The sequence below is a fragment of the Elgaria multicarinata genome, chromosome 16, assembly GCF_023053635.1.
Source record: "Elgaria multicarinata webbii isolate HBS135686 ecotype San Diego chromosome 16, rElgMul1.1.pri, whole genome shotgun sequence".
Taxonomy (NCBI): Eukaryota; Metazoa; Chordata; class Lepidosauria; order Squamata; family Anguidae; genus Elgaria; species Elgaria multicarinata.
The window spans coordinates 9,739,768-9,754,549 of NC_086186.1; the positions used below are offsets into that span (position 1 = coordinate 9,739,768).

General features: G+C 47.3%; 1 protein-coding gene across 1 annotated transcript; it reads left to right on the plus strand.

Moving 5' to 3' along the window:
- The first annotated feature begins 1,798 nt into the window (after positions 1-1,798).
- On the plus strand, positions 1,799-14,782 carry PPCDC (phosphopantothenoylcysteine decarboxylase). The gene is made up of 6 exons (XM_063142185.1): positions 1,799-1,824; positions 3,884-4,053; positions 7,116-7,211; positions 8,494-8,622; positions 10,539-10,707; positions 11,951-14,782. The coding sequence occupies exons 2-6, from the start codon at positions 3,913-3,915 to the stop codon at positions 12,034-12,036; spliced, it is 621 nt and encodes a 206-aa protein (XP_062998255.1). The 5' UTR covers positions 1,799-1,824; positions 3,884-3,912; the 3' UTR covers positions 12,037-14,782.

Below are 14,782 nucleotides of genomic sequence, written 5' to 3' on the forward strand. Positions count from 1 at the left end.
GTATATATAGACGTCAAGGGTAAAAAAAAAAAAAAAAAGAGTCAACTATTTTTCTACGGCAAACATACACAAATGTATTCCAATAATGCTAATAGGATCAATATTAGAATATTACAATCAATATGTTATTAATAAGTAATCGATGTACTAATATACCCCTAAGCTTCTTGTTGACATGTTTAAACTCGTAATAAAACTAAGATAGTGCCCTAACATTAACACTAACAACTTTCAATATACCAATTTTACAGCAAATGTTTTGCTCAGCATTTTGCTGGCAAAAAAGTTATAATAACGCTTTCCAATAAGACTCCGTATAATACAGATGTTGATAGAAAATGTTCTCTAGCTCAGTGGATATCCAGCAAATAACTCTTAGGAAACGGAGGTGGCGGGCTTGCTGTCACTGGGAGTATTCAAGCAAAGACTGGGCAGCCATCTGTCAGGGATGCTTTAAACTGTATTCCTGTAGGGGATCAGACTCAATGGCCTCACTGGCCCTTTACAGCTCTATGATTTTACACGTTCCCCCCATCCCTGCCACAGGGATGGGGCAAACTAAATTTAATGTCAAATTTCAAATTGCAGCACTTTGACTATTTTGTGTGTGTATCGAAGTCCAAGAATTTCATTTTAGCACCGATCAGGCCACCCGAAGCAGGCCAAAAAATTACTTCTGAACTGAAAGTGTACTGCCCAATGTCCTACCTCACCCCCCAGGCAGATTTTTCTAGGGCACCTCTTACTCAGTTGCAGAATAACCTTTGCTACAGCCTGGCGTGTGTTTTGTATGGGGAGGATTTGGGTCTGGATATCCAAATCACCCTCAGCCCCACCTCTAATCTTAACTACACTGCAGGGCTGCCCTACCTCAGAGCAAAACTATACATGTCTACTCAGAACGAAGATCCATTGAGTTCAGTGGGACTGAAGTGTGTCTAGGATGCCACCCTCAACCTGCCAAATGAAGATAATACAGTGCATGTGCATCTGACCTGGAATTGGCAGGGCGATTTTGAAAACGTTGTACAAACAAAATAACACAAGTTGTTCACACAAAAATAAAACCCAACTTTGAAAGACCTTTTTCTCTTTGCTGCTACCTTTTATGGTGTGTGTGTGTATGTATAAACCTAGGGTGACCATATGAAAAGGAGGACAGGGCTCCTGTATCTTTAACAGTTGCATAGAAAATAATTTCAGCAGGTGTCATTTGTATATATGGAGAACCTGGTGAAATTTCCTCTCCATCACAACAGTTAAAGCTGCAGGAGCCCTGCCCTCTTTAAAATCTGGTCACTCTAATATAGCTCCTGCAGCTTTAACTGTTGTGATGAAGAGGGAATTTCACCAGGTTCTCCATATATACAAATGACACCTGCTGAAATTCCCTTTTCTATGCAACTGTTAAAGATACAGGAGCCCTGTCCTTCTTTCCATATGATCACCTTAATAGACCTGCTGGCCAGCCGCAGCTACCCAATAATGCTGGATTTCTCCACTGATTTCTGTGACCAGCACTCATCGCCTCCACCAGGGGACAGAAAAAGAACGTGGAACCTTACGCGCCAATCTAGGAATTACATCTATGGGTAATTAGGCTAGCTATTAAACTTGGAAAAGGAACCGGAAATCAAGCCCTGTGTGTCTGTCTACCCATTACATCTATGGTCACTCCGTGCCTATAAACGGAAATGGAGTCCCTCCTGACAGTCTAGCCTCTACATTTATGGTTCCCCAGGATTTCTTTGGCCGGAGAGGAACCGGAAGGTCCGTCTCTTAATGGTGCCCGCTGAAGGAGCGCGAGGGGAAGGGCGCGTTCAGGTGGGGAAGCCGGCTGCTGCTGCTGCTGCTGCTGTTTGTTTTTGCCTGTATTTCCTTGTCTGTCTCGCCTTTTTCTCCAAGGGGCCTCGGTCAGCATCCTCCGTTCTCCTCTCTAACCCGTTTTAGTTACCAAAACAACCCTGTGAGGTAGGCCAGTGAGAGAGTAACTGGCCCAAAGCCCAACTTTGTGGCTGCACAAGGGTTTGAGCCTGAGCCTCTCCGGTCATCATTTAGGGTGACCCTATGAAAAGGAGGACAGGGCTCCTGTGTCTTTAACAGTTGTATTGAAAAGGGGATTTCAGCAGGTGTCAATTGCAGGCATGCAGCACCTGGTGAAATTCCCTCTTCATCACAACAGTTAAAGCTGCAGGTGCTCTGTCCTCTTTTGTATCTGGTCACTCTAGTATAGCTCCTGCAGCTTTAACTGTTGTGATGAAGTAGGGTGACCCTATGAAAAGGAGGACAGGGCTCCTGTGTCTTTAACAGTTGTATTGAAAAGGGGATTTCAGCAGGTGTCAATTGCAGGCATGCAGCATCTGGTGAAATTCCCTCTTCATCACAACAGTTAAAGCTGCAGGAGCCTTGCCCTCTTTTGTATCTGGTCGCTCTAGTATAGCTCCTGCAGCTTTAACTGTTGTGATGAAGAGGGGATTTCACCAGGTTCTCCGTATATACAAATGACACCTGCTGAAATTCCTTTTTCTATGCAACTGTTAAAGATACAGGAGCCCTGTCCTCTTTTTTATAGGGTCACCCTACATTGTTCCTGTCCAGGGTGGCCACGTTTTAAAGAGAGGGCAGTGATTGGCATGAAAGCTACTTGTGTTCATTTCTATGTATTGATGCAAATTTAGAAATTATTATAATTTAAGTAGATATGCAGTACAGCTCATCATAGTGTGGAAGGCTGTGACCTGTGTGCCTCCCTGTTCAGACTGCAGTCCAGTTGCTCAGTGTGGATGGGCGACGGTTCTTTATCTTCAAACCTGCACTGAACAGGACGGTCCTCCAAAGAGAGGGCTTTCCTCTGGTAGCCCTTAAAATGGAAGGCTGTGCTCTATAAAAGAGGACACATGGTCACCCTTCCTGCCCCAGATTTCATGACTCTATATCTATCCATCTTCAATATAAAATCATCACATGTGTGGCCACTGAAGAACATCCTCTATCAATAAAGAAAGAGTGATGGGGTTGAAGTGTCAGCTCCCCCTGCCCCCAACACCCCTTGCAGGAGTGGGGAGATCTTTGGGGATTGCACCTTTTGGAAATTGACCTGCTTCTGTTTGCTTACATATGTTACATCTACATATGCAATCTGGTGCATGTTTACTTGGAAGTAAGTCCCACTGTGTCTGTGTGTTTCGGATTTCAGCCTACAGCTGCAAACGGGCTGTTCGTTGTGGGCAGACCTCTGGGGTGGTTTGAATTAGTGCCTGAGGCTGTGATCTTATGCACACTTACCACAGAGCAAGTCTTATCGAAATCAGTGAGACTTACTTCTGAGTAAACCTGTGGTGGTTTGAGTTACACTAATATTACCACTGCAGATTAGGCTGGGGTCAAACCTATATTTCGATAAAGTGGGTAACCCTCTCCTCTGCCTGTTGAAACATACATGAGATATTTCAGAGATTGGTTTATCCTGAGTTTGGCTCGGAATTGGCATTTTCTATAGCAGCCTTCCCCAACCTGGTGCTCTCCTGATGTGTTGGACTCAGCTCCTGGGTACGAAGTTGGGGAAGACCATTCTATAGTAAATCAGATCAGTATGCCATTATGTGATGATTGCGGGGAGATTCAGGAGAGATAATAGGAAGGACTTCTTCACACAGCACATAGCTAAACCATGGAATTCATGAAATTCCATGGAATTCACCCCAAGAAGCAGTGATGGCCGCCAATTTGGATGGCGTTGAAAGGGGTTTAGACAATTTCATGGAAGAGAAGGCTAACCATAGCTACTAGGCCTGATGGCTATGTGCTCCCTCCAGTATCAGAGGCAGCTTATAAATCTCACCCAGTATGGTTTCATCATATCTCGTTTTCCTTTTGCTTGCAGGCAGAATATTATTGCTTCCTAAGGCTGCTATGAATCCCATAGCACATTCTGAGCAACAACTCCCTGCCACCGCCACATGGAAGAATGCCCACATCCTTGTGGGTGTGACTGGAAGTGTGGCTGCCTTAAAGTTACCTCTTCTTGTATCTGAGCTCTTGAAGATACCTGGAGTGAGTAGTTGTTACTCAGACAGATTTGAACTGTGAAGGACCTTGGTCCTCTAAGATGGCTTCAGTCTTGCTCTTAAGTTCCTGTTTGTGTTATTATGTTCTAACTGTTTCGTTTCACAGGCCTGGGCTTCTGTGGGAGTGAGTGAGTTAGGAGGTTTTGTCAAGGCTGTTCTCTGCCTGCCACTTCCAACTCCCACCACATCCCCATTATCGGAGCTAATTGGGAAACTGATTTGCTTCAGCTGTGGGAAAGAATGTTTAGAAGGGACAGGTATCGCTCCTGTTGGGAGGGGGATGCCAGGAACCCAGGAAGGGCATCGGTTGGTGGAAATGGGTCATGGGGCCTGCTGACTGGAAAAGGGATTAAAAGGCCAGTCGTGAAGAACCTCTGTTGTCTTTCAGTGGGCTACACGTATCTCAAGGGGAAGATCTGGTCCGGGCAGAGGGATGAGGATGGCAAATTGATAACAGATGACAAAGAAAAGGCTGAAGTGCTCAATTCCTACTTTGGCTCAGTCTTCTCCCAAAAGCGGGTTTATGACCCCCCCCCCCGGAAAAAGTGAAGCAGAAGTTGAGGGGGCAGGATTGCAGTTTGAGATTGATAAACAAATGGTCAAAGAACACCTAATTTCCTTGAATGAGTTCAAATCTCCAGGGCCCGATGAACTGCATCCTAGAGTAATGAAGGAGCTAGCGGAAGAACTCTCAGAACCTTTGTCTATTATCTTTGCAAAATGCTGGAAGACGGGTGAGGTGCCAGACGACTGGAGGAGGGCTAACGTTGTCCCTATCTTCAAAAAGGGCAAAAAGGAGGAACCTGGGAACTACAGACCAGTCAGTCTGACATCCATCCCTGGGAAAATTCTGGAGCAGATTATAAAGAAGTCAATCTGTAAACACCTTGAACTCAATGCAGTGATTACTAGAAGCCAACATGGATTTGTCAGGAACAAAACCTGTCAGACTAATTTGATCTCATTTTTTGATAGGATAACCTCCCCTGTGGACTGTGGGAATGCTGTGGATGTCATATATCTTGACTTCAGCAAAGCTTTTGACAAAGTGCCCCATGATATTCTGATTAACAGACTAGCTAAAAGTGGGCTAGATGGAACAACTATTAGGTGGATTCACAGTTGGCTACAGAATTGGACTCAAAGAGTACTTATCAATGGAACCTTCTCAAACTGGGGAGAGGCAACGAGTGGGGTGCCGCAGGGCTCAGTCCTGGGCCCAGTGCTCTTCAACATTTTTATTAATGATTTGGATGAGGAGGTGCAGGGAACACTTATGAAATTTGCAGATGACACAAAATTGGGTGGGATAGCTAATACCCTGGAAGACAGAAACAAACTTCAAAGTGATCTTGATAGGCTGGAGTGCTGGGCTGAAAACAACAGAATGAAATTTAATAAGGATAAATGCCAAGTTCTACATTTAGGAAATAGAAACCAAATGCACAGTTACAAGATGGGGGATACTTGGCTCAGTAATACTACAAACGAGAAGGATCTTGGAATTGTTGTAGATCGCAAGCTGAATATGAGCCAACAGTGCGATACGGCTGCAAGAAAGGCAAATGCTATTTTGGGCTGCATTAATAGAAGTATAGCTTTCAAATCACGTGAGGTACTGGTTCCTCTCTATTTGGCCCTGGTTAGGCCTCATCTAGAGTATTGCGTCCAGTTCTGGGCTCCACAATTCAAGAAGGACACAGAGAAGCTGGAGCGTGTTCAGAGGGGGGCAGTCAGGATGATCAGGGGTCTGGAAATAAAGCCCTATGAAGAGAGACTGAAAGAACTGGGCCTGTTTAGCCTGGAGAAGAGAAGATTGAGGGGAGACATGATAGCACTCATCAAATACTTAAAAGGTTGTCACGCAGAGGAGGGCCAGGATCTCTTCTCGATCCTCCCAGAGTGCAGGACACAAAATAACGGGCTCAAGTTAAAGGAAGCCAGATTCCGGCTGGACATCAGGAAAAACTTCCTGACTGTTAGAGCAGTCTGACAATGGAACCAGTGACCTAGGGAGGTTGTGGTCTCTCCCACACTAGAGGCACTCAAGAGGCAGCTGGACAAGCATCTGTCGGGGATGCTTTAGGGTGGATTCCTGCACTGAGCAGGGGGTTGGACTCGATGGCCTTGTAGGCTCCTTCCAACTCTGCTGTTCTATGATTCTATGCTGCCTGGAGTTAGTTTTTTTTTTTTTAATGTTTCAAGTGTCTGGATACTTTGTGAGAAAGATGGCCGCCACTGTGGCTGGGCTTGGATAAGATTGATGGTTTTATGGGGGTAATTGCTTGCTGCTAACTTTCCCTCCCTCCCTCCTTCCCTATTCTCTTCCCTTTCCCCCAGCTTTTACTGCCCGACCAAGGCCTTATGTGGTAGCTTTTGTGTAAATAAACTTGCTTTGGTCCTTAAAGTGTGTTTGGCTTTATTCTTCAGAAGTTTGGCTCAACTCCGGTGCGCATAGGGCTTGGTTGGTCGGGTGGACCCAGGCTTCCTCCACATGCACCAGTTCCGGTTCTTGGATTTACGAAGAGAAATGGTTGCTTGCTTTGTCTCTGTATGCTTTGTGCAACTCGAGATCACCTGCACTGGGCAAAAACTAACCTAATAAGACGATACTGAGCTCAACGGACCATAGTTCTGACTCAACAGGAGGCAGCTTCCTATTCTGCTAATATTTGCTGCTTAATTTGTTACCTGCCAGGAAGCATTCAGTGACATGGGGAACATTCTCAGCCTCATTATCCGCCAACTAAGGCTAATGTTTCATCCATCTGTAAAGTGGGCTCCAGTCCATAAAAGCTTAAACTCCAAAAATCTCTTAATCTTTAAGGTTCTGCAAGATTCCATGTTTCTTAGACTGTGTGTGTGTTTGCTCTAATGGACTAATTAACTCTGTTGGCCACTGTGTGAACAGAGTGCTGGACTAGATGGGCCCTTGGTCTGATCCAGCAGGGCTCTTCTGATGTAACCCTCTGGAAATGGTGCGTAGGACGGTAGCTAAAGAATCCAACTCTTAAACGTCTTCTTCCATCCCTGCTTTTCTCTTTTTAGGTGGAAGTGCGGGTGGTGACCACGGAGAATGCAAAGCACTTCTACAACCCTGCTGAGATTCCTGTATCCCTCTACAGTGATGCCAATGAATGGCAGGTCAGTGTTTTCCGGAGCCTTGTGACTGACTTCAATTACAGCTCAAGAGAATCTTTTTTGCACCCCAACTCTGCAAGGGTGTCAGAAGAACCCTGCTGGATCAAGGGTCCATCTAGTCCAGCACTCTGTTCACACAGTGGCCAACCAGCTGTTGACCAGAGACTCACAAGCAGAACATGAGTGCAACAGCACCCTCCCACCCACCAAGCAACTGGTGTCTATAGGCTTAGTGCCTCTGATACTGGAGGTAGCCATGGATAGCCTTCTTCTCCAGGAATTGATCCAACCTCCTTTTAAAACCATCATTCTGGTAAATGAGTCTCATAGAATCATAGAATAGTAGAGTCGGAAGGGGCCTACAAGGCCATCAAGTCCAACCCCCTGCTCAATGCAGGAATCCACCCTAAAGCATACCTGACAGTTGGTTGTCCAGCTGCCTCTTGAAGGCCTCTAGTGTGGGTAACTGGCTCCATTGTGTCATTTTCTGGGGTTGCAACATTCAAACTTTGGAATTGAGTTGACTTTGGGTCTGGCGGCAGACTGTCCTTCATACCACACTTTGTGTTATTCAAACTGTTCTTTTGGTCTGTGTCACTTTTTCAGAGCACAGGGTGATCAACACAGGCTGAACTTTGTTTCCATTCTGCATTTTCCTGAGTTGTAGTTTCGGATGGAAGGTTCCTCTGGGACTTGATCATTTCATGCAACTTCTGTTTGTTTGCTTGTTATATCACTATACCACCCAATAGCCGTAACTCTCTTGGAGGTTCACCACAACTGAAGCTATAAAATACCAGACAATAAAATGCAGGTGAAAAAAATACAATATGGAAGTTTAAAAGTTTAAAACTAGAATATGAAAATAACCAAACAAGCTAGCAGCAGTACAAACATTTTAAATAAATTACAACATCAAAACTGTAAAACTTCCATGCTGGAAGAATACAAAAGTCTTCACCTGGTGCCAAAATGAACACCATGTAGGCGCCAGGGGAACCTCTCTGGGAAGTTCATTCTGCAGTTGGGGTGCCAGAGCAGAAAAGGCCCTCTTCTTAGTAGCTGCCCACCTCACTTCCTTTGGCACGGGCTCCTGGAGGAGAACTGTTGAAGTTGATCTTAGGGTCTGGGCAGGTGTATATGGGAGGAGACGATCCTTCAGACAGATTTCAGGTATATCTGGATTGAGGAGGCGAGCTTTTGGCTCAGTGCCTGTCGTACGCATGTACCGTAGTTTTGACCACATCAGATGATGTCACTAAACTGAGGGATTTCTCATCCACAGATGTGGAAACGGCGCACGGATCCTGTGCTGCACATTGACCTGAGGCGCTGGGCCGATCTCATGCTGGTGGCTCCTCTGGATGCAAACACCCTGGCCAAAATGGCTAACGGCCTCTGTGACAATTTACTGGTGAGTTGCTGCCAGCTTCATCCAATGTTGTGTGCAAGTGGAAGCACCGCTGGTGTTGTGTCTAGCCCTGCTCCCCCTGTTTTGGAAGAAGGTGTTTCAGGTAGTCAATCAGAATCAGTCTCTGAAGTAGAGGAGTTGGCGCCAGACATAGGCCAGCCTGTACCAGTGGGGGAGAAAGCCCTCATGGGTTCTTCACCAGCTGGTGGTGAACTCTCTCCAGAGCTTATCTCGTCAAGGGCCAATCATACACAGTCAGTGGGAAGCCAACATTCTTCTGAAGGAGAGAGCACCAGCAGGCTAGCTGATCCTAGGGTGCGCCACAGGCTAAAACGGGCGGAGCAATAAGAAGGCGAGAGAAAGTCCGCCCGGTTTGCATCGCATCAGAAGCTGCCTCAGAGCTACCCTTTCTGAAGTTAACGCGTTTTGGGAAAAGGCTTTCCATTCTGCTTGGTAGGACAATTGTCTCACTTAGTTTGCGTAGTTTTGCCTAGGGGAAAGGTTCCAAGAGATTAGACTCTCTTCAGGTGGGAAGAGATGTTTATTGCTTAAATTAAGCTTTGTGGATTACTTAGCAGGCCTCGTTATTGTCTCCTAAGAAGGCGGGAGGTTTCTGAGAAACACGACAGTTGGTGTTTGCCTTTCCACCATGCCCTTGCAAAGCTTTATTTGCTGAACCGCTGTCTCCTTCTGTTCATCCTTCAGCTTTACGTTCTCCCATACTAAACTGGGAAACTCCTGCAGTTTGTTTGGTCTTTCGTAAGAAGCAAAATTCTTTGCATCACATTTGTGGACCTGCAGGCCCACTCTTGTCCTTTGTTCTTGTTGTTTCACAACAGTGCATTTCACAGAGCACAACTCTGTCAGGTGTGAATAGCAGCACAATGGTTATCTGTTTAAACCCTAATCAGTCTTCTCCCACATGGACCTGCCCCTTTTTAGGCTCATCGGCTTAAGTTCTCCCACCTTTGGAGGTGTGGCTACCAGGACGTGGCCTTTTCAGTGGTGTACCCGAACCCTGGAACCTGCCTTCCCAGCTGCATTCAACAGGCTGCCAGCATTGTTAGCTTTAATGTGTTTTTTTCTTTTATTGACCCAAGTTTTCAGCGGCACTTGAATGGTGCTAACTCCATTGAGTACTTATTTGTTGCTTTTGGGTGCTAGAACTTGCCCTGCTATTTTCATTTTTTAAAATTGTTAAGTATTACAATTTGTTTTTAGCTATTTATTGTGAGCCACCTTAAAGACCAGCATTATTCTTTCTGTTACGTTTACCCTTTTGTAGCCACAAGCTGTAGGCATGGGATTTTTGAACTGTAAATAAGTAACTTTAAAAGATTTTTTTTCTCTCTCTCTAGATATACCTATCCTCTCACACACAGCCACACTTAATTCCCACTTTAGTCCTATAAACACAAACCCTATTCGCAATGTATGTCTTCGCATTCTACCTCTTTACCAACCCTATCTTGACTCTATCAGTCACTCTCCCCATGCCCTATCTTGTTCTAACCTCTTCCCTATCGAAATTACACAAGCACCACCTCCCTGTTTATATATAGCACCACCGTTTCACACCCCCTGCTCACTCAGCCAATCACCTCACATATGCAAATATGGCCTGTTTCTCATACTGCTGTCAGTCTAGATCTACTTACCGTGAAACACAGAGTGATAACATCAGTACACACATACAACTGCAGGTTCATGCATGCATATCACAGCAGCCGCTTGCACAACGGAAAGATTTCACAGAGCTCAGCTAGCGCTATTTCAGTTTGCGGAATGACCCCGTTTGGTGCTGCCCAGTGGTTGCAGTGTGGCTGGTGGTCTTTCACGCTTCCACGTCTTCAGCTATTTGCAGTTTAGGTGACTATGCTGTTGACCCATGTGGTAGGGGCGTTTGCCTTCCTTTTTAGACGTGCGTCACCCGTGCCTGGGATCTGAGCAAACCACTGCTCTTCTGCCCTGCCATGAACACAGCTATGTGGGAGCACCCCATCACCAGTGAGCAGGTGCAGCGGCTCAAAGGCTTTGGCTACACGGAGATTCCTTGCATCGTGAAGAAACTCATTTGTGGCGACGAAGGTTGGTCCCTCTTTCCTGCCTCGCCTCTAGAAGCAATTATAGGATGGTGGAAAGCGCAGCACCCTGCCTGCAGACTGCTGCACATGCGGCATTTCAAAGTCGTGGCTGTGCTCTCCCATCTCATCTTCAAAATACCTGCAAATTCTTTAGGAAAAAGGAAAGGAACCTCTCGTGCAAGCATTGAGTCATTACTGACTCTTGGAGGGACACCAGCTTTTGCTGACGTTTTCTTGGCAGGCCTTATAGCGGGGTGGTTTGCCGTTGCCTTCCCCGGCCATGATTACCTTTCCCCCAGCTAGCTGGGTACTCATTTTACCGACCTCGGGAGGATGGAAGGCTGAGTGGACCCGAGCCGGCTGCCTGAGAACCAGCTTCCGCTGGGATCAAACTCAGGCCGTGGGGAGAGTTTCGGCTGCAGAAACTGCTGCTTTACCACTCTGCTTCTTTAGTGGGTTTTTTTTTTTGGTATTGTTTTTATCTGAAAGTTTGCAACATTGACAGTGCAACCGTATTCATTTCTGCTCAGCAGAGAGCCCCGTTGAGTTCAATGGAAGTTACACCCAGATAAATATCTATGGAATTCCAGCCTTAGTCAACAAATCAATTTGATTCATTGATTAAACTGTTGATTTATTTATTAGAAAGGTGCTTCCAGTCAAAGAGCCAGCAGATTTCCAGTCGGATGGTAGAGGTGCCTGAATTTTCAGGGAAAAGAGTTGCGTGACCCCTTAAAGACTAAGCATAAGCTTTTGAGGGCTAGAGAGCTCATTTTGTTAGATGTATAGCAGTTCCACAGAGTACAGAGAGAAGAAAAAGTGGTGGAGAAACGCCCTTAGAAACTGAGGGTCAGGGGCAAAGCAGTGTGAAAGATGCCTACGCAGAGTGCAAAAAAGGGGGGGGGGGAGTGATCCAGTCAATGCAATGAAGGTGCAACTCTCTCCCAAGAGATGATTAATATTGTGCATAAAGGCCTGAATAGGGATGCTTCCTCACTCTAGTGAGCTAGCCACTCCCAGTTCTGATTAAGCCCGTGCCTGGTAGTGTTCAACGTGCACAATGGGTTCAAATTGAATGTGGGGCTTTGGGCCACGTGAATTTTAAGAGAACCATCCAGAAGTCTACTTGGAGCTGGCATACGGATGGAATGGTCAAAGGGGAGAAGCAGTGGTCAGTGACGGGCAGAGAGACCGACCTTTCTTTGTGGATGAGTTGGCCCTGACCTGCATGTGTTCTGGCTGTGCAGGTCTCGGTGCCATGGCAGAGGTGCCAACCATCGTGGAGAAAGTCAAGGCGATCCTGTTGCAGCAGGGCCTGCTGGAACAGAGCTGATCTCCAGGTAGAGACAGCCTTTCCTCCTCCTCCTCCTCCTGGGCTGTTTTGGGCCAGCAGACAGACGGCAAGAGCGGACGCAGTAGCGAAGCCCACATGGTTGGATCTAATCCTGACCAGCTGCTCTGACTCAGCGACGCCGGGGACCTCTTGCGACTGAATTCAGGCATGTTGAGTTTGGAGAAGGGATGCCTTGTAGTCCCTGCTGTGCAATTCCAATGCTTGTTCCTGCCTGAAGAGGGAGGTGCAGGCTACGGAAAAAAATGCTGGCGGGTCTTCAGAGCCTCTAGATAACGAGAGGCGAAGGATACAAAGATGTGTGGCGGCAGGCAGGGGGCAGCACTGTGAGCATCCGCTAAAGTTCTGTTCCTCATTAGGCAGCTGATGGGTCACACAGGAGATGCACCAGCCCTCTCTCTCTCTCTTGTTCTGCTGCGTGTTTTTCCTTGTTACTGCCAGAGCTATAGTCTAAGCTTCTGCATTACTTTTTGGCTGGTACACAAGCTTTTTGACCCCTGAGGGCCAGATCTGATGTCAACTGAGGGGGGGGGGAGCAGGGGGCACACATTTCTTTCTCTTTCTCCCATCCACCCTTGCATATCTCTTCTCCCTGCCTGCTGAGATCTAGCAATCAATCTCTCTCTCTCTCTCTCTCTGTAGGTAAAAACCTTTCTCATCCCCCAGCAATTGCCACTGAGACTGCTGTTTCTACGCCTCTACTAGCTGTGGGAATGCAGTGATTTCGGAAGCCAGGGTAGAGCTGAAGCCAGAGTATTGGGCTTATTGGTTGGGCTGTAGGGAACGGGGAAGCCAGAGTATTGGGCTTATTGGTTGGGCTGTAGGGAACAGGGAAGCCAGAGTATTGGGCTTATTGGTTGGGCTGTAGGGAACGGGGAAGCCAGAGTATTGGGCTTATTGGTTGGGCTGTAGGGAACGGGGAAGCCAGAGTATTGGGCTTATTGGTTGGGCTGTAGGGAACGGGGAAGCCAGAGTATTGGGCTTATTGGTTGGGCTGTAGGGAACGGGGAAGCCAGAGTATTGGGCTTATTGGTTGGGCTGATCAGCCGAGTCAAGAATGAGACTGAGTCTTGCCAGCTTCAGGGATGGGGGGCACATGGGAGCAGCCAAAGATTGCGCACCCCTGCTTTGTGGTGAGACTCTTGCAGGCATGCCCACTCCCACAAGGAAAGATGGCGGGTGGGGTGTGCATGACTCCTGGTTCCCAGGCAGGCAAAAGGGGCCTGATCATGGAGTAGAGCTGGCCAGCAAAACCGTTCCATTGAGTAATGCTCACCAATGTAAAAAAGAAGAGGCTGTCAGCTGCGGAGCCTTTTCCCTCGCAGGGAGGCGAGGGTGGTGCTGTAGAAAGTCCAAGGGAGCAGCCGTAAATATTCAGAGCGGTTTCTTTGGGGTGGCCTTTGCACCTGGGCTTTCGCGCAGGGTTAGAACGCAGCTCTTTTACAAGCACCCCGGGGAGAGGTTTTCGTCGGCTCCCCTTCTGCCATTAGCCTTTGCTCTGCCCTGCCGACTGATGCGTAGGAACGTGGGCATCATCAAAGAGCAGAGAGCAAACAGAAAACTCCACGGGAGAGGTTTTCTTGGGTCTCGCCGCTGATTCCGCCTGGCTTTTTTGGCACGTTGATTTGGGGCCCTGGGTGCAAGGGGGTGGGGTGGTCGGTCAGGAGGCCTGGGAATGCTTTTGCTGAGAAATGGAACAAACTTTCCCAAACCCCTCGCGATTGAAGATTAACAGCTTGTTGCGCAGGAATTGGGAAAGCGACCTCCACTATCCAGGCTTGAATTACCGGGGTGGGGTGGGGAATCCAAGGCTGCCCCTCTTCCTTTGATCCCTGCCCATGGGCAGCTGTCAGGCTGGGTCAGTGGCCTGTCGTAGAAATAAAACCACTCATGTGTTTGTTTGTCCCCCCCCCCCCCCAAAAAAAAATAACCCCAACTGCCCCAAAAACCGGTCCGGCACAAACATGCACTCCTGGTACAAAATGTTCATGTTCATGCTTCACACAGGCTGATCTTTGCACTGCTACGCCCAAGGTCAACGCCGAATCCTTTATTGATTTCTTACAAATAAAAACCTCCCTGGACTTTTCCCATCTTGCCTTCTTTGTTACGGGGCCGCTGTAGCCAGTCCGAGGCTCGAGGGGTGGTGTTAAGGGCAGGGCTCCTTCCGAGTAGTTATAAGCATTCAGTAGCAGAGTATGTGAGCTTTGCATGCAGGAAAGGTCCCACCTTCGACCCTAGAGTTAAAAGATTGAAGCCAGGACTAGAATTGTAGAGTTGGAAGGGGCCTATAAGGCCATCGAGTCCAACCCCCTGCGCAATGCAGGAATCCACCTTAAAGCATCCCTGACAGTTGGTTGTACTGCTCTAACAGGAAGTTTTTCTTGATGTCCAGCTGGAATCTGGTTTCCTGTAACTTGAGCCCATTATTCTGCGTCACTCTGGGATAATTAAGAAGAGATCCTGGCCCTCCTCTGTGTGACAACCTCTCAAGTATTTGAAGAGTGCTCTCATGTCTCCCCTCAGTCTCCTCTTCTCCAGGCTAAACGTGTCCCGTCCTTTCAGCCTCCCCTCATAGGGCTTTGTTTCCAGACCCCTGATCATCCCCATCTCTGTGTTCAGGGCTGTATTAAAGCTGGAGTGGAATATTTGCATTGAATAGTGGTGGCGGTGGTGGGAGTGTTTCCCTGCGGAAAAGGGCGGTGATTCTGACGGAGACAAAGCCGCC

Coding starts and splice junctions, on each gene's coding strand:
- PPCDC (XM_063142185.1), top strand. CDS start 3,913: ATGAATCCCATAGCACATTCTGAGCAACAACTCCCTGCCACCGCCACA. Junction 4,054..7,115: donor AGCTCTTGAAGATACCTGGA/GTGAGTAGTTGT, acceptor TTCTCTTTTTAG/GTGGAAGTGCGGGTGGTGAC. Junction 8,623..10,538: donor GCCTCTGTGACAATTTACTG/GTGAGTTGCTGC, acceptor CTTCCTTTTTAG/ACGTGCGTCACCCGTGCCTG.